This window comes from Rhinolophus sinicus, chromosome 7 (genome assembly GCF_057876585.1).
Source record: "Rhinolophus sinicus isolate RSI-liver-muscle chromosome 7, RSI-T2T, whole genome shotgun sequence".
NCBI lineage: Eukaryota > Metazoa > Chordata > Mammalia > Chiroptera > Rhinolophidae > Rhinolophus > Rhinolophus sinicus.
Window position 1 is genome coordinate 8,471,444 of NC_142507.1, and position 19,747 is coordinate 8,491,190.

General features: G+C 40.4%; 1 protein-coding gene and 1 pseudogene across 2 annotated transcripts in view; one reads left to right on the top strand and one right to left on the bottom strand.

The window, feature by feature from the left end:
• Positions 1 to 9,378: 9,378 nt before the first annotated feature.
• UBE2W (ubiquitin conjugating enzyme E2 W) overlaps positions 9,379 to 19,747 on the top strand; it is a 41,612-nt gene continuing 31,243 nt past the window's right edge. Inside the window, exon 1 of one of the 2 annotated variants that reach the window (XM_088799367.1) lies at positions 9,379 to 9,760. In XM_088799367.1, coding sequence (XP_088655493.1) covers positions 9,491 to 9,760 — 270 coding nt within the window. In that variant the 5' untranslated portion in view covers positions 9,379 to 9,490. The remainder of the gene's footprint in view (positions 9,761 to 19,747) is intronic. The other variant, XM_019725851.3, reaches the window with a different exon arrangement.
• On the bottom strand, positions 15,163 to 15,587 carry LOC148757631 (large ribosomal subunit protein eL28 pseudogene; annotated as a pseudogene).

Below are 19,747 nucleotides of genomic sequence, written 5' to 3' on the forward strand. Positions count from 1 at the left end.
AGATCTGTGGCTTCACTGTTTAGAGAAGCAGGTATAAGATGACAGCTTAGGATGAGAAAAATTAAAATTTCATGACTTATTACTCAAGCAGAATTGTTGAAAATCTTTTAATCAGAGCCTCCTTTTACATCATGAACTAGGGCTTGTGATTAATTCTGCCTATGAATACCAGCTGGCCCAGATCCACTGTTAGAATTTTAGAAGTATATCAGTAGGATCTGAACTCTAGGTGTGTTAAATTGTGATGCATACTTATCAAATATATTTTACTTTTGAGTCAATGTAGTGTCAAGTTTCTTTTAAGTCAATGTAGTATCATTTCTGTATCCATCTCAAGTATAATTTTGAATTGGGAAGTACATTTTCATCAGACCATCAAAGACAATTTTTGTCCTTCCATAATTTCAACTATTTTTGCAAATGCATGTTTCGTTAGTTTCTTACAGCTGCCATTTGAATCAGCCAATATATTTTGTTTTTCATTTTAATGAGGCTCCAAGACAAAACATGATAGTCCAAGGTCACAAAGCTAATTGTGGTGAGCGTATAGGTCCAGATTGTAGTTCAAATTAGAACAAACATAGTGCTTAGATTCTAGAGACAACCAATGAATGCTACATCTAGATGTCGTGTTAATATTGAAATGAACTATACAGAATATTAAAATGGTGGTATTGAGATGGAGTTAATACGTGAGGTGTGCCTATAAATGCTTTGAAAAATATATAACCTTTCTATCCAATGAACATCATCCTTCATTTAGTAGGGCTGTTGTTTATAAAAATGTTTCTGGAACTGGCTTTAGAGCTTATAATGTTCTTTTGAATAGCTTCAATAGAGGGAGATTAAATGTTTTGCAATAAATGTTTTTGATTCAAACCTGTTGAGTAAATGTGAGTAGCCAGGCTGTGTCAAGAAGAAGGTACATAACTAAAGAAATTCAAGTAGCTTTCTCAAGTAGCCAGTAACCTGGCTCGGTTAACATGGCATATCACAAAACCAAGTTTGAGAAAGTTAGCTGCATCAAAGTTGGGCCTTTTATGGCTTTGTTATAGCCATTCCACCAGTCGACGTAACTTCATGGCCTCAGCTGTTCAGGAACAGGTTTTCACTGGTGAGTACCTTGTGTATTTAAGGTTGGGGAGTATTTCCTAGAGGGCCCCTGGCTCCATTTTAGGTTGCTGTCTTGGCAATAACAATGCCATTTTTCTGTTTTTCTTTCCCATTTCCCCTCCTATGGAGAGCTTTCTTTAGCATCAATGATCAACCACTCACTAGGAAGTATCATTGGTCTGTCATTAAAAAACAACACTGATCCCTCATCATCCTTCCAGTAATTGCCTTTTGTTGGCCCAGGCAGTTCTAGTTGATTTCAGTTGCTTTCGGTTAAGAACTAAGGCTCTTGCAGAAATTGATATTGAGGGTAGGTTGTACACAACAAACCCTCAGGAAAACGGGGGAATCTGATTACCTCACCTTGCTAGGGCCGAAAGCAGTGGCAGTTCCGTAGTAGTCATAGGTGGGAATCTCAAAGCCAAGAGCTCAGGAGGGTTGGAGAGCTATTCAAGTGACCTCTTGCCCAGTGAGGGCAGGGCTCTGGATGCTTGCAATGTACCTGCCAAAGAACAGGTTGGAGGACATGAAGAATCAACAGTGGGACTCTATAGCCAGGTGAGTGGAATGGTTGCTTTTAATGGTACTGGACAGCTTAAAGACAAGACAGTTGAAATCCTGTTTCTTTTCAAGACACAGTTGGAATCTTAGGAAATTTCTAGTATTTTATTCTTCAGCTTTCTGACATGTGTAAAACCAAACTTGAAGATTGATCCAGTTAAGTTGCTGAATTAAAATATCACTTGAATTGGCAGCTGGTGGTTACCTATCTACCGTGTAAAATTTAGAATATTGAGAAAAGAGAGGGAACCCAAAAAATAAGCAGGGATCATTTTCAACCCCTCATGACCCTTCTCAACAGCTAAATCAATCTGCCACCGTCTTCTAGCTGTAACGAAGCAGGGACTCGTCATACCTGGATATACCCTCCCAGGTAAGCAAAGGTGAGAAGAGACATCCTTGCCATGTTCCTGATCTTCGTGGGAGAGCTTCCAGTTTCTCACCGTTAAGTATGTTACCTGTAGGGTGTTGTTTGTTGTTTTCTTTGTATTTCTTTTCTGCTGTAGGTTTTTTTAGGGATAATTTTTATCAAGTTGAGGAAGTTCCCCTCTTCGTAGTTTACTGAGAGCTTTTATCATGAATGAGTGTTGGGTTTTGTTACATGATGTGCTCATGTGATTTTTTTTTAAGTCTATTGATAGGATGGATTACATTAATTGAATTTGAATGTTGAACAGCCTTGCATATGTAGGAAAATTCCCATTTGATCATGGTGTATAACTTTTTATACATTGTTAGACTAGATATGCTAATATGTTGTTGAGGATTTTTGCATCTACATTCAGGAGATATATTGGTATGTAGTTCTTGTCTTTGTCTGGTTTTCGTGTTAGGCTATTGCTGGCCTCATAGAACGAGTTAGGAAAATTCCCTCTGTTTTTATCTTCTGGAAAAAATTATGGAGGATTGTATCATTTCTTCCTTAAATGCTTGGTATAATTCACCAGTGAACCTATCTGGGCCTGGTATTTTTTGTTTTGGAAGGTTATTATTGATTCAATTTCTTTAATAGATGTAGACCTATTTACATGTCTATTCTTGTGTGAGTTTTGGCAAATTGTGTTTTTCAAGAAATTGGTCCATTTTATCTTGGTTATCAAATTTGTGAGCATAGAGTTGCTCATAATATTCCTATTATGCTTTTAATGTCCATGGGATTTGTAGTGATGTCCCCTCTTTCATTTCGACATTAGTAATTTGTGTCCTCGGTTTTTTTTCCCGTTAGGTAACCATTTATTGAAGAAACTGCATCATTTGTCCTATAGAATTTCCTATGTGACCAGCTGTTTGCAGCCTCATGTTGTGTCTGTTTTGTACCTCTCTTATTTCCTATAAACTGATCACGAGATACAGCTTGGATTAGTTTTTTTTTGGCAAGAGCATTTCATGTTATTTACTATCATACCATCTACAGGAGGCCCATAATATCTGGCTGCCCCACTTTTGCTGATATTAAAATTGATCAATTGGTTGAGGTGTGTCAGCAGGATCCATCCATTATAAGTTCCCCCTCAACTTTTCACTTGCTCGTCTTAGTACCCAGTGATTAGCAGATTGTTCCCAGCCTCCATTATTCTACTAAGGTTTGCACAATTATAATTCTTCTTTCTTTGTAGCTTCCATGTGCAACAGCTGAAAATTTCCTATAAAGAACTCCCTTTTATCAATCATTTGGTTACCTTGAAAAAAAATTTTTTTAATTGGGGAATATTGGGGAACAGTGTTTTTCCAGGAACTATCCGCTCCAAGTCAAGTCGTTTTTCAATCTAGTTGTGGAGGGCACAGCTCACTGGCCCATGTGGGAATCGAACCAGTGACCTTGGTGTTAGGAGCACTGCGCTCTAACCAACTGAGCCAACCGGCCGCCTCCTTGAAATATAATTTATATAGGAAAGGTAGAGAAAGATTAATGTTTCCCCCGATGCGTTGGTGACTTAGCAAACTCCAAAGGTGACCAATGTGGGGTTTTTAGTTAGTATAGTTATGAATTTATGACAATATGATTGTGTATGTGTGTATATAGGCAGATTATATCTAGATATACATACATTCACATATATTTCCATGTTTATAATTATGTCAGTTTATAGCATTCCTTACTTTTTTGTTGCTCAAACTTTATTTTTAGCCAGAAGAGCCCCTTCAAAGTTGGCTTCTCTAATAATTTTAAACTCTTTATTCTTTTTATTTGAAAAAGACAAGCAAAAGAAGCCACCAGTAGGATGAAGTTTAATATTTACCTCAGTGTTTCTCTTTAGTTTCCACTTAAGTAATCCTAAGTATGCACTTGAATGTCAAGGAGTCTATTTGAAATAACTTACCAAGCAGTAAAATCCATGCTCTAGGAAGGTGTACTGAATTTATCTTCTGGTTTCATATACTCTGTCATATCCTAGCATTATATTTACCCCAGGCCTATGGTATTATGATTTAAGAAGCTATTAGGAGCTTTCCTCAAAATCTAAACATCCATGACCCACACAGCCTTCCCTCTTCAAAGTCCTGTCTCCCACTCTATTTACTCCCATTAGCATATGAAAATACTCAAATGTCTTTCAGAAAACAAACAAGAAACAAAACTCTCCCCTACTCTTAACCTTGCATTTGTCTCTTATCTGGTACGGTCTAATCTCCCTGTTTCTTGTCTTAGCTAAGCCTCTGGATATCTCTGTATCTTCACTTTACCAGTTCATTCCAACATTCAAAAAGTAATCTCTGGCAGATCACGGATGTACACTACATTGCAATTTCAGTTTTTTGGGGGGTTTTTTTGGTTTTATTTTTTTCTTTTGTTGTTTTTTTGGTTTTGTTTTTTTACAAATTGTCTTGGATGAATTTACTTTTCTGGTAACCTACTCCGTCCTCCAGACTCTTGGTTTCTAGGCCACTCTCTTCCTCTTACATGTTGGTGTTCCCTTAGTCTCTGACCTCAGCATCATGTTCTTTCTCCTAAACTCTCTCTTGGGGCGATCTCCTCCTTTTCATGCTTTCAAATGTAGTCATGTTACTGAATGAGCGGGACTCCCATGTGTAGCTGTATCCCACTGTGCTTTCAAACGTGCTTCACGGGCTTTCCTTGCCCTGGATGAAATCTCAGGAAGGTCCCAGAACTTCTCCAGTCCCTCTGTTACAAGAGTAGTCTTACCAGTCATTAAAAATTGCAGGCCATCTAATGTTACAATCCAAAACTTCACTTAAATGAAACCTCCCTACCCTCTCCAGTTTAAGGCCTATGATGTAGAATTGCCTGTCTAATATGTTCCCTTTCGATGTAGTAGTGGATTTCTGCACTTTTTATCTCTCTGGTATCTTTCCTCTTATCTCCCCTCATTCTAGTATAAGCAGCCTCTCTTTCTTATGGGAGGTCTCATTACATGTGATTTGAGTGGGGCTGACTCCACTCGCGTCCCAGGCCTGACCAATCAGAGTACCTTACCTCTTTCATCACTGATTGGTTGAGAGATGGAGGTGATTAAAGCTAAGCCAATCAGAGCCTCTCCCAGATCTTTGCTGCTAGAACCAGCCGCTGGGGTTACTGAGCGGGATATTTATAGGATGGATATGAGTCTGGAGACTACAGGCTATTTCACCACAGAGACTTAAGAGAAAGTCATATCAGTCAAGCCTCTTCCTAGGATTTCCTAGTGAATTCATTTCAGATAAATTTTACAATTTCCACTTGAAAAAGATATGACAGATGTCACAGGAAGCTTAAAATCCTCAAACATGTCCAAAATGAATTATTTTTTTCCTTTACTTTCATTCTGTTTCTACCAACTTCCTGTATTTTCAAATCAGAAACGTGGCACTGCACTCTTTCCTTGTCCTCTACATACAACAAGTCTCAACCCTGTCTGTTCCCCCCTAACTATCTTCCTAAATATCCTCCTTTTCTTCCTCTGCGTGCCCTAGTCCAAGCCCTCATCTTCCATTGGTCACACTCTTATAATAGCCTTCTTTCCTGATTTTTGTTTTCTGATCTTACCTGATCAAATCTGTTCAGCCACCGGAGCAGTCATTCCAAAACACAAATGTGGCCTCACCACTTCCCATTTGAAAATACCTCAACTTCCCATTTGAAAATACTGTCATCCTCTGTAAACACCAGTTACATGGTTAATGCTCCCTCTGCCTGGAAAGTCTCTTTTCTCCCCTTTCCCCTCTGCTCAGGCCTTGGCTCCTCCAGGAAGCCACCTTCAGTTCCTAGGCAAGACCACGTGACCCTCCCTTATGATCCCCTTGTAGCCAGTCAGTAGCTTGTTCCATATTCTATCAAAATCCTGATTGTAAGCATTGTGAACATGGGGACTGTATGTTACTCATCTTTATATCCCCAGTGCCTGCCATTCAATATATGCTTTTTGGTCAAAATTGCCACTTTTTTTTTTTTGTCAAATTATGAAAATTCACCAATTAGATATATTTGGGGGCATCAGCTATTCTGGGTGAAATGTAAAATCCACCTTGCCTGTTAGGTTTCATAGTTTAAAATGAATCGATGCGATTAGAGTTACTTTATTTTCACACCTCATTCATATGGGTCATTAAGAAATGGAATTGGAAGGACAGGATTGTGTACTAGTTAAATAATTCAATCTGTCGAGTCATGGAGTTCGAGTTCCCAAGGCAGAATTCTGATTCTGCTGTTCATAAGCTGGGGGTCTGGCAAATTCCCCGGCCTCTCGAAGCCTGTTTCCTTCCCTGGAAAGTGGGAATCGGTTTATGCACCTCAGTTCTGTTTTAAGGATTAAATAATACAGGAAATACAAGTGCCTCTTATGGTGGCACATGCAAACATTCAATCCAAGACAGCTGTTATCATTATTGCCATTACTAAGGGCAGGTCTGGGAGGATGCCACATGTGGGCGAGGACACTGGATGGGGTGGGGAGAGGCAGCATCCCAACCTTGCAAGTTTATCGATGGCAGGCTCAGTTCAGAGCTGAATGTCTGCCCAGACTCTTCTGTGCTCACAGTGATGGGAAATTTGGGGATCTTGGTATGGGTATTTCCCAGTCACTGCCATATACCCCATTTCTCATCTCTAGCCAACATCACATCTGCCCATGGAAGAAAGAACAGAGTAATTTGGAAGATAAAGGAGGTATCGCGTCTCATCCACGTGGTGCTGTGCACTTCATGAAGTTCCTTCACACATGATCTCATCAAGACTCCTCCCCAATCCATATGCTGGCATTTTTATCTCCATTTTACAGATGACAAAACGAAGGCCCAGAGAAGTTTAAATGACCAACTCCAGGTCACAGAACTGAGAAGTAGCGGAGTTATGATTCAAATCTAGGCCTTTTGATTGCAAGTCTAGTGCCTTTTCTAACATATGGGTCCTTCAAGTTACTAGACTGTTTGGTTTCCCATATATCCTCCCCTTTTCTGCCAGAAAATGCAGCTGCTTTTAATCCTCTATCACAGGCTGTGCCTTTTCCTTGAAAGGGAAAACCTCAGGCACATACACAGCTTGGGTCTGTCCTGGTTTTTTTTTTTTTTTTCTTCTTCCAGGGAGGCAGAGGTGGGGGTAGTTTCTGAGATAAGAGAATCACCTCCTCTAACCTGGTGGCCATTTCTAATTGCTGTGTAAATTTAAAAATGAATATCATTATCCAATCTAACAAAATAATAATTATTCCTTTGTATCATCTAATATCCATTTTATGTTTAAATTTCTTCCAGTTATCTCAAAAATATCTTTTTTTACAGTTGGTTTGTTTGAACCAGGATCCAAGCAAGGTTAACATTTGTTTAATATGCCCCTTAAATATCTTTTATTGCAATTTATGCTATTAAAAAGAATCTTTAAAGGTATGGGAAGTTTTAACTTTACTGTTGCTGAACTGTTTACAAAGCGATTCTACCAATTTCTTTCCTACAGAGTTTATGAAAGCTCCACTTCCTCTCCCACTTTTGGGATTGTCAGACATTTTACCTTTTCCCTATCTGATAGTAAGCCCCACTCTGAAGAGATGAGATGTGAGCCTAGTCTTCAAACATTGTGTAATCAAGTGTTTCAGATATAAAAATTTCATGCTCTTTGGCTATAATTACATGTCCCAACCCCATCTGAAGGTAACTATTTTAGCTCCTGAGTCCATAAGGACTTTCTATTATATATTACTGAAAGAATGAAGAAGATGGTGAAGTAATTATGTACTATTTAATATTTCCTTGGAAAGATAAGCCTGGTATTGACTTTCCCCTCTTATTACGATCCTTTTAAACACACAGAAAATTCAAGGGACCAGATGTTGATTTCACTGTGAAGGACTGTCAAGATTCCTATAACCCCTTATTAGTATTTGTAATGGCAGGTTGTTGGTTCTGATGATGTCATAATGCTTTGCGGGGTCACCTGATATCACTTATACCTAAGGGAGAATTAGCTTTTAAACAGTGTACCTTAGATGGTAAAATCTGATCTTTCTGGAGCAATTTTCTGACATCATAGGAATAAAAAAATCTCCAGAAGAAAATAAATCTGGAGAAGTTTTCCTCTTTCGTTGGAATATATGGGTTTTACTCACAGTTGAAATGTTGCCAACACACTGGGCTAACACCTGATGTGCTTCTGGATGATTCTTGGTTGCCAAGAGCCTCCAAACATTCCTTAAGAACACAGTCATTTCGCACAACAAAGGGAAAGCCAGCCCATTTCTGGCAATGAGGGTGGAAGTCTGAGAGAAAAAAAGTAAACCAATATAACTTCTTCTGTAGTGATGAATAATGGTGTGTTTATTATTATAATATAGAATAATTGGTGTATTTTAAGATTTTTCCTTTTTGAACACATTTTACATTAGGGAATTTCAAAGAACATAATCTAGCTTAAGAGTGGAAAGGATGATATCCTACACTGCTCTTATATTTAAATATTAACTTCTAGAAATTTCTAAAAGATCTGTGAATTAATAAAATGACAGATTTGACGCTTTCATTCTGGTAAAGTGAAAGTTTTCTGTATGTCAGCTACCTTAATTTTTTAGAGCTAGAACACGAGATGCAAGCCTTGGCTTCCATTTTCCTCTTGTAAACCAACATCCTGAATTCTGCAATAGCTTTTTAAAAACGTGGCTTCTGATAAATGTTGGCCCAACTGGTGCATTCCCAGAATAAATACCGTATGTTCCAGCTTTCCCTGCTCAGATACATCCCTAGGTCGAATGACCACAAAACTGCCCACCATGAGATAGATTAAAGTTTGGATGTGATAGAAGATACATGTATATTATAACGTGACAGTGGTACTAAAAAAAGAAATTCATGTCTAGGGGCAAATGTCTCATCAAATGCCAATGCTGTGACAACCGTAACTATTACTGATACACACGTGAATTTGTAAATGGAGGGGCTGGGGTGAAGGGGCGGAAATCGCACACAGACGAAAAAGCTTCAAAATGTTCTCTTCCCTTTTGGGCAAGTTACAGCTCTACAAATCTACCCTTGTCTTTAAAGCACAATGCCGTTCTGCTCTCAATTCTCATCCCATTGTACGAGGAAATCTGTGTCTCTCTTCCCCAAATAGGAACACGAGAAGCCCTTCAGATTCGAAAAGTCAAAAAAGCCCAGCGGAAAGTTTTGTCTTGCCCCACGGGTGCGAACGTGGGCGCCGTAGTGTGGAAACAAACACACATCCGAAAGGGAAAATCTGTAAACCATACACCTGTGGATGGAAACACAAAACAGAAAACAACAAAACAAAACAAAAAAACTCGCAGTCCGGACATCATCAAGCTCTCGAGACACAGACAAATAAAAACAACTGTGGCCAGGTCAGAACGGGACCGGCGTTTCCCAAGCGACCCGCATGGCGGGTGGGCTCGCAGCCGGCGCCCGGGAGCTGCATGAAACCGAGGACACGGACAGCGCGGGTCACGGCGCCCCGCCCGCCCCTCCCCGCGGGGGCCCAGCGCGCCAGCCAATCCCTCTCACGCCCCGCCCATCGCTCGGAGGCCCCGCCTCCCGCGCCCGGGATGCTGGGCCCCCACGGCGTGACGTAAGCACGGCAGCTCCGCCCCCTGCGTCTCTGGCCTCGCCAGCCCTCGGGGGGGATGGTTCCATCATGGCGTCAATGCAGGTGAGAGGAGTTTGCAGCATCTGGGCGGGCGAGGGAGCCGCGGAGAGGATGGGAGCGTTTTGTCGGGGGCGGCATCTGGGACTCGAGGGCACCCCGGCGGGCTCGGGAGCGGCCCTGGGGGCGAGCCCTGCCCCAGCCTTGGGGCGTTGAGGAGGGGTGAGAAGCGGCGAGAAGAAGGACGTGGGGGGGGCGGTATCGGTTGGCCGAAGCGGACACGGGCGGCCGGGAAGTTGGGGGATAAAGAAGGCTAAGGGGAGGGAAGGGCCAAGTTTGGCGTTGGCTCGGCGGCAGTCGTCTGGGAGTCGTGTCCCGCTCGTGCAGACGGCCGCCGCAGGCCTGCCCGCCGGACCCAGGGATGCCTTTTCCTCCCCGTCCCCGGCCGGGCGGAAACAGCTGCTCTCGCCGTTGTCGCCCGGGGAAGGGCGGCCCCGAGAGGGGCTGAGTGTGGGGGAGCCGAAAACGCGTTCCGGGCAAAGCCGGCTGGTGCCAGGGCTCTCCGCGGCCCCCCTTAGGCCTCCCACGCCGGCCTCTCGCTGCTCGGCCCCCGGCTCTCTTCCCTTTGACTCTTAATCCTCTGCCACTTGGGTACCTTCCTCTATCAGCCTCCTCACTCGCAACGAACAGCAGCCCGCTTTCTCGCTGTCCCCGGAGCTGCCCTTCGCCCGTCAGCATCATTGCCTCCCAATAAGCGATGTCCCGGAGAGCCGAGTCACCGACCCCTTACACCTCCCGGGACGGACAGCGCGCCCTCGATCTTTTTTTTCCCTCGGGCGCCCCACCCATGCAGCCGCGGTCCGACTCCAGCCCTTTGCCCTCCTTCCCCTGCTCTCTAGTGGAACCTTAGTTTGGTAGAAGGTGTTTGTTAACTCGTGTCATAGCTACCTGGCTTGGCAGTGCATGGTTTTCTGGCTTTCCAACTTAATATAACCCTGTTTTTTTTCAAATTCAAGGAGTTTGTTGTTTTTCTTCCTGGCAAAGATGGCAACCACAATTGCAGGGTTTTAGGGATTGACTCCGCATTATCTATAGCCTGCATTTGATTTACAGAGGAAGACTACCTGTATCAAAACACATAGGAAGAGAAGGTAGAACTCCCGTCTGGAGTGTCAGCCCAGCGCTTTTTAGAGTTTTTCTTGAAAGGATTTTGTGCTTTTGTTTTTGGAAGAATAAGCAAGTCTCCCTATACTCCCCTCCGTGTTTTTTTTCCTCCTTTCTAAGCGATTACAGTGGTTTTCTTTTATCTCTTTTATTGCATCATCTTCCTCTTATGTACGTATTTGCTTCACATTTACTTACGTGCTTTTGGGTTATCCCCTTGCAACCTGTTTGCCATGCGGTATTCTTTTTACTGTTGCTTCTCCCTCTGGACTTTCCTGGAAAATTGAAAAAAAAAATGTATATAACATTCCTAGTTGAAAAGATGTCAGCGAAATGGTGGAGGGGAAAAACAAGAACAATTTGAGGAAACATACTTGACACTAATCTCCCCAGAGACGTTAGAGAAGTTTCCTCATTTGAGACCAAAAAAGGAACTGTGGAATCCTAGTTGAACAGTAGATGGGCTATACGACCAATTTAAGATTATTTGTGTTAAAACTATTTTAAGACTAAAAATTAAACTTAATATTCATAATATTTGGGATTATATTTCACAAGAAAATAACAGGGATAACTAACTTATTAGCTAGTTAGATTTAGGCTTCCAGTCTAGAAAAGGCAGATTTCAGTTTTTAAGAGAAAAATGAGTCAGTATGGAACTTAATATTGATAATCTTGAATTTTATGTGACAACTTAACAATGGAAAAAAATACTTGCCAGTGTAATACTGCATTTTTTTGTGCCCCAAGTACTACCTTTGTCTTACCGCCTTTTATATCTTTGTATCTTCTGATGAGAGGAATTGGAAACTGATGTTCCCTATTTTAATTCAAATAAAACTAAGTCTTGTATTTGTATTTTAAAAACATCTCATACAGATTTTCTGGTAGTGTCTTGAAAACTATTTTAATATAGATAAATCCAGCTTTTTGAAACACAGCACTCCTTCCAATGTGGTTCTTCTGTCTTTGGTGAACACATTTTTTTTCCTGACCATCTTAATAGCCAAGTTGAGCTTTTTTTCTGAAATAACTGTTACACATAAAATTGCAGCCAAATTATGACATTTGTTCATTCGCTCATCGGTTATTTTTTGAGGGCCCACTCTGTCAGGTACTCATCGAGTTGCTGGCGATGGAGCAATGAACAAAAGAAAAGATTTCTGCCTTTGTGGATGTAACAGTCTAGTTGGGGGAGTCAGATAAGAACAAAATATTTAAGTTAATTATGTCCTATGTTAGAAAGTGATAATGCTGTGGAGAAAAAGTGTGGAAGGAGGTTAGGAAATGGATATTTTGGGGTTTCAGTTAGAATGCTTAGGAAAAGGTGTGCCGTACATGAATGCGTCTCTGACCATGCCTTTACCTAAAAAGTTTTCAGATTTCTTGCCCCAGGATATTACTGCTGCTGAAGAGGTTATTTAAGCTGTACGAGGAACTGTATTTTAAAAACATGCATATTATACAAATGTAACATAGGATTTGATTACTTGAGTTGATAAAAATGAAATAAATTAGTCTCTAAGATCAATAAATCAATTAAGGATAGACTTTGAATTTCTCGTTCAAAAAATATTTATACTCGGAAAGTATATATTTTAAAGCTGAGGTTATAACTGCTTTAGTGTACCCTATCCGTGCCTCCCAGCCGCTTTTCAGGTTGTGGTACACGGAGAAAATTTTTGACTCACATGCTGAAGTGGGTGAGGTTGTGGGAGGTTGGAAGCATCTGGCTAGACAGCTGTGTGTGAATGGTTGGGGATGATCGGTATTTCAGCACACCTGTAATGCTGAGAAACTGCTCTAGAACATTGCTGGGGTTGTTCATTAATACTCAGTTCCAGATTGTGACTTTCAAACTGATGTGAGGCCTTGGAGAGATTCTTTCCCGTTTTTTTCTCTTTTTTTCCTCCTAGAGCAAAGTCACAAATCACCAAGTAAGATTATGGTTAGATTATGTTTTAAGAAACCATTTTTAGAGAATGGTGGGCTCATGTTGGTATTTAAAATTGGCAGGAGTTAGGAGTAAAGAAAGAAATCTGCATTTAATTTTGATATCCCCAAACTGCAAAAGCATTATTAGAGCGAACTTTTATGTGATTCTAAACATTCTTAAATGTGTAGCAGTGTTATGGTATTCTGTTTTCACCTCAACCATACTATTGTGTTTTGTGTGTGATGTTTCATTCTCATTTTGTATTTAATCTTTTTTTCTTTCCCTGTTGGCTCATTTCATTCACAAGTATGTATTGTGAAATATTTAAATTGGCCTCCTTGATATATGTTCTGATTTTAGAATGAAATGTTTCATTCGGACTTCTCTTACGTTGCAAGTTTTTAAGTATAGTTGGTATACTTTTATAATTTGACCATCTAGATTTATTTATTAACTTAAGGTATGAACTCTCCTTACGTTATATGTTAAGATCTTAGAAAGTGCATAATAGTTGATATTTGTCAACTCTAAAAACAGTGATATAATTGAGAGAAATGGTCAATTGAATTACTCTTGTGGATTTTCTGCATTTTTTCCTCTCGAATCTTAGACTACTGACTGTTAATATGGCTAGATGAAAGGAGATTGAGGTTTAGTAACAAAAGATGAGTTATGAATGTGTTCGTATTTTCAGATGTCTTAGAAATAAATTATTTTGGATTATTTACAACTCTGCATTGCTCTTTACTCAAGTAATTGGCTCTCGTTGATTGCGAGGTGGAATATCAACTCTTACGGACGTTATTATTATTGTAGTCATATTGCCTTGGCAGTTAGATTCCATATGACTGCTTGTTGATATCATTATGAAGGCTTACAGCATAATCAAAAGTTTAAAAATTGACTGGCATCTTGGATCCTGAGGCTTACTGAGTCCTGGGAACTTGTAGGGGTATAGCTAGAATTACAGTGTTTGAGAAGATTGGCTAGATACTCCAGTTAGGAATAGTGCTGTCAGGGGGTTATTGGAGCAAGTGCCAAGGGAACGGGAACAGGAACAGGATACAGTAGAGTTGAAGGTGTTCTGTGGGAGTGATAAACAGACGTAGATAGTAGATTCGTATGTGGGTGAACGAAAGCGAACGGGTAAAGCTAGGGCAGTCATATTTTCTTAATCCTCAAAGCAGCCATTGTACCGTTTTCTTTTGCTGTTAATCACTTACTGCTTTATGAGATGCCTTCTATTTTTGTCCCAAAATGTTTGTTTGGGTCTTTTATTTGACTCTTCCATTCCTCTGGGCCGTAGAGCCCATGAAAATAGGAAAAATGCTTTGTCTCTGTCCCTTAAATGTGCACATGGTAACTACGGTACGTGTGCATCAGTTGACATTTGGAAAAGCATTCCTAAATAGCAAATGCTGCATCCGTTTTGTTCTGTTCTGGAGGAATTAAGCAATTCGGTAATAGGAAGTTTGAGTACCTATACATTCATATTTACATATATATATATCCCCTCCCATTGGCTTATTTTCTTGATTTATGTGTTTGTCATAACTTGAATGTTTTTCAGTGCATTTTCATATTCTTTTTCTCTGAATTCTTATCCCAACCTTGTAAAATGGAAAGTCAGATAACCCTATTTCATTGTAATAGAGACAGACTTTTGGTAAGTAATCACTTATTTGGAAGGTGACTTATCCAAAACTACATAGCAAACGAATAGTGAAGCTGCGCTTAGAAGCCAAGCTGTGAAATCCACTGATGCTGTGAGGTTATAGGTAATGAACACATTAACGAGTTCGGCGTTGTAGAGAAATCATTGGGATCATTATTTAACTTTTTAGTCAAGCATTTACTAAAGTAATATAGCTTCTATAGCTAAGAAAATGAAAGGAAAATATTCCTTATACTTTATAATACACAGTTACTTTATGCATCACATTTTAGAAGAGGTTCTTTATGTGTATACTTGTGCACTGAGTAAAATTATAATGGCAAATGTTTACTGTTCAAAGATATTTATTAGCAAGGAGAGTTTTAAAAGTAGGGGTGATCTGACATTTTTCTAAAAGTATACTCTTTGTGTAGTATTTATGTAATTTGAGCTTTTGTTAGATGAATTTTATTTCATTTTTGTGTCACTGCTGTCTGCTTTATTATTAATTTTATGTACAAAATACCTGTTCATATTTGTCAGGTGTTTTAAAATGTTGATTTCATAGCCCTTATTTGTGAATGTAGTTTTTGGATCACCAACAAATGATGCATGCCTTTGCATTATTTTATTCTGAGAAGAACTCTATAATTGTTTTTTGGAGAAAGTCTGCTGACGCTATGCTTTATTGCTCTGGCGGGGAGGTAGGTGCTCAGGAGCTGGGTGGGCGAGCCGGCTTGTGGCTGTGCAGGATGGCGCTGGCTCAGCGGGTGGCGGCCACACGCAGGTCCGGGCTGTACTTGTTCTTGTGGATCACGTGCGGGGTGTGCGGAGGGGGGCCCCGGTGTTTTTGTTGATGGTGGTCCGCATGGAGGAGGTGGCTGGCTTCGGCTGGCCGGATTTCCGCTTTATGACGACCACCACACCTTTGCCTTTGCCCTCGGCCGCTGGCTCCAGGCCCATCGTCTTGCGGTGAATCAGCCCCTTGTCGTGGAAGGAGTTGTGGGCCTTCACATCGTTGGGCTCGGTGCTGTAGTCTGCGTGTTCCCTTTGATCAGCGAGCTGGAGCATTGCGCAAGGCCATCCATTGCAGATGCGCGGACCTGGCGACAGCTCTCGTGGCAGCAGCCAGAGAGAAAGAGCGAAAAACTCATCTTATTCAGTTGCTTTGTAAAACGTCATTAGGAGAAAAAAAGCACAGGACCTGGAATCAGAAGGCTTTTGGATTCAGGTTGTTTCACACTTAACAGCTGTGTTGTACAAAATCAGTGTGTAATGTAGTGGTTAAGACGAAAGGAGATTAGCAGAGGTAAACATGTATAAAACTGCTTTTTGTGAAAACAATAAATTTTACTGGGGAATATTGGGGAACAGTGTGTTTCTCCAGGGCCCATCAGCTCCAAGTCGTTGTCCTTCAATCTAGTTGTGGACGGTGCAGCTCAGCTCCAAGTCCAGTCACCGTCTTCAATCTTAGTTGCAGGGGGCACAGCCCACCATCTCATGTGGCAAGTGAACCGGCATCCTTGTTGAGAGCTTGTGCTCTAATCAGCTGAGCCACCCGGCCGTCCGTTTGCACATTCTTGATCTCCTTTAAAGCACAACGTTTTTTTTTTATGTTCAGTTTATCTACCGTGTTTCCCCGAAAATAAGACCTAGCCAGGCAATCAAGCTGTAATGCGTCTTGTTGTAATGCAGCTTTTTTTCTTTTTCAAGTTGCACAGGTCCAAGCTGAGAGTCCATTGAGTTTGATAGTATCCTGCTGAATTCAAGTTAGAAGCGAATGGAGTTGTTAGCTGTTTTTTGGATGAGAATTTATATTGCAATCCTACTACTACAAAACTGTGATTGTAATCCTAATAAGCTATTACTGAAAACACTTGTGTATTCATAGGTTGACTTGTATTGTAATTAAAGTAGGCATACTAACTTTAATTTTTAGACATACAGAAACTTTGAGTCATAGGGCATATTAGAGGTCATGTAGTCCAACCATCACACCTTTTCTTTAAGTGATTGCTGCATTTTGTGATTAGAGGTAATTAATATAATTTGTTTACTTTTTTACTACATAAAAGGAATATGGAGCAAATTGATTGTATAGACTTTTTTTTTAGTATATAGATTTTGATGTTAGAAAAATTGTTATGTTCTTAGGAGCATTAATTTGAGGATTCTAGTGGAGAACATTACATAGCTGGGCGTATTGGTCATCGGGGCTCTAGATGGTTAGTAGAAACCTCATAGAATTCATTTCTTTGCAGCAGTTAGTTTGACTTAATGCTTCTGCAGTCCATCCTCATTAGTCATGGATTCTGTATTTGTGAATCCGCCTCCTCAGTAAAATTTATTTCTAACCCTAAAAATTAATATCCGTGATGCTTTTGTGGTGATGTGCACAGCAGATTAGTGAAAAACGAATAATTTGAGTTGCTGGATTTTCCTGGTCCCAGCTGATGTCCAACAAGGCAATGCTCTGCCTTGTTTCAGCTGTCCTACTGTAAACAAGTGTCCTTTTCTCAGTCTGTTTAGTGCCACTTTTTCGCGTTTCTGTGTCTTTGGGGATTTCACTGTTTCAAATGGCTCCCAAGAGAAGTCTGAAGTGCTGTGCAGTGTATCTAACTGCAAGAAGACTGTGGCCTTACGTAGAGAAACGTGTGTTAGCTAACCTTTGTTCAGGCCTGTGCTGTTGGCCTTGGGTTCCATGTTAATGAGTCAACAGTCTGCAGTAGGGAGTCTTCAAATGGGAACACACAGAAACCAAGATTATTGTTGATTGACTGTGATTAGGGTCGCAGGAATCGAACCTTGTATTTCCCCTAGCAGCAGTGGTTCAGTGTCTGCTCTGATTTTGTGGAGCGCAATTGCTGCGGATATCGAGAATTGACTGCATTTTGATCTAAGTACCAGCCCACTTTTGATTTGAACTGTATGGAAACCAGGGTAAAACAGCTAAAATGGAATGTTGTTGCTGTTCTATATCCAGATTCCTCCTTTGGCTTTTCCCATTTCCTGGTGTCCGGCAGTACCTTCCCCAGTTTGTTTCTTGAGTTAGCCACACAATTCAAGTTAGTGATTTTCAATTTTGGCATTATATTGAGATTACCTGGGAAGCTTTAAAAAACAAAACTGTCCCCAGAGATTGGCCTGGCATGCGTCTTGGCTGTAGCTCCTCGGCGCTTCTAATGCTCAGTCGGAGGTGAGAGCCAGCTCGTCTGCACTGCAATGGTGGGATTGAGGTGTGCAGATTTTGTAAGGCGCGTATGATGTAATTCATCACCTTGGCCCAGGGTTAGAGTTCAGGAGATGGTAGACATATCAAAGTTGAGACCTCGGGAGAGGTCGTTAAGAACCAAACTTGAGACTAAAAATGTTTATGTATGTTCCTGCTTGTCTGCATAATCATGTTTCTATCAAGGACATGCATTTTATTGTGCACATGTTGGCTGCCTTGTTAGTCTTAGTGAAGTCTCTTGTTTGGTAGATGTTTTACGCGAAGAAACAAAGTATCTGCCAGGAGAGTTCTTTGTGGAGGAGGATTAGTGAACGAAGTACATTACGATATGGCTGCTGAGTGGGCCTCTGGGTTCAGTTATGAGCTGATGCTTCTATGCCAGCTGTGTACGCAGACAAACTTACAGATGTTACATCATGAATCTTTGGAGTTGAACATGAATAACAATCTCAGCTTGTTGTTGTTGATAATCTTAGGATCCCTGTATTAAAATATGAACAGCCCTTGTTTTTAGGCTGTTGGCCCTTCGTTGGAGTCCTTGCTGCTACTGCTGGCCTTACATCTAAGGCCTGTCCATTAAAATCCCTGAGAGTTAGGTTGTGTATGATTCTGCGTCGTGGGTCTGTCTGCCCTTGTCCTCGTCCTTAGGTAGAAGTGGACGTTCCTGCAAATTTGTACATTCTGTCAGTATCCTTGACTTGCTAGGGATACTTAGCAACACTTTTTTGTCACTTTTTATAGTGAAATTCCATTTTGAATTCTGGCTAGTTCTGACAGCTCCGTTCTTTTCATTGTTCCTGGGATTTTTTATTTTTTTTTAATCTAGCAGGTTATTTAGTTACCGCTTTCACTCTTTGTACTGTCTCTCTGAATTCATATTACTCAAAACCCACTTTAGTTCTTTATCACTTTATATCTGAGATCATGAATCCACCAAACTTAGCCTCAGTCTTCACCGCTGTGCACACCTTCTTATCTCGTGTGCCCTCCTAGCACACTTCTTTCGTAGGATTTTCCGTTTCTGCCTTGCACTTATGACAAAGGTACTTTGTCTTTTCGGTTTTTAGCTCACTGAGGGCAATGCTCTGCTGGTAGCAAGTACTGAAATATTTCTTGAGTAAATAAATAGAATAGGGACTCAAGTAAAAAAAAAACTTTTTTTCAAAATAGGTCAGAAAAGATATAAAAACCTTGCTCTCTTGCCCTGTCTGGAATCCTTTGATGTCTTTTGTTTCAACTTCTGCCCTGGCTCAATTAAAGAAACTAAAGAATTGAGTTGAATAGGAAAATGTAGATAGCGTTTTAAAATCAGTATAAATTTCCTGTGAAGCATGTGTTTCTCTTTCAACGAGGTTAATATTTGTTTGGTGATTTTTTTCACTTTGTAGATAATACTTCAATGAAAGTTGTTTTTCTTTTTCTTTCCTTTTCTGATGGTAGGGTTTTCTCTTTAGGCTTTCCATCTATAGCCTTTACACTGATAGCAAACAGTCTTAGGTCTTGCTTTATTGATACTAAAATTATGTGATTGTTTTCTCCCTAAGCACAAAGACATTGTTGTTAGTACACATAGATCCACATAATTCTTCATGGTTGCAATAGTCTTATTTGCATATGCCATAATGTATGACTCACCTGTTGATAGACACATATCTTGTTTCTGGATTTTTCTTACAAACAGTGAAGTGGTCAACGTCTTTATTAATTTTTAAAAAACAATTTACTGAGGCAAAAAAGCATTATGCACCATGCACAGTTTTGAATGCTGTGAGTACTAAGATAAATAGACCATAATCTCTGCCTAGAGTTCCTCACGCTTATATAAATGCTACAAGAACACAAAGTAAATTAATTGGGGATCTGGTGCTTTTCCAGCTAGGGAAGATAGATTTTTATCACATCAGGTGTTGTATGCTGTCTTCTGAATAATTTCTTATTTGGTCCTTATTAAATTTTTATGTATCTTTCTAGATCCTGAAAAATGAAATTGTTGCCTCCAAGCATAGAACTTGTATTCCTCCAGGATTTCTGTTTGCTGCTGTCAGTTGCCTCGGGCAGTACTGCATG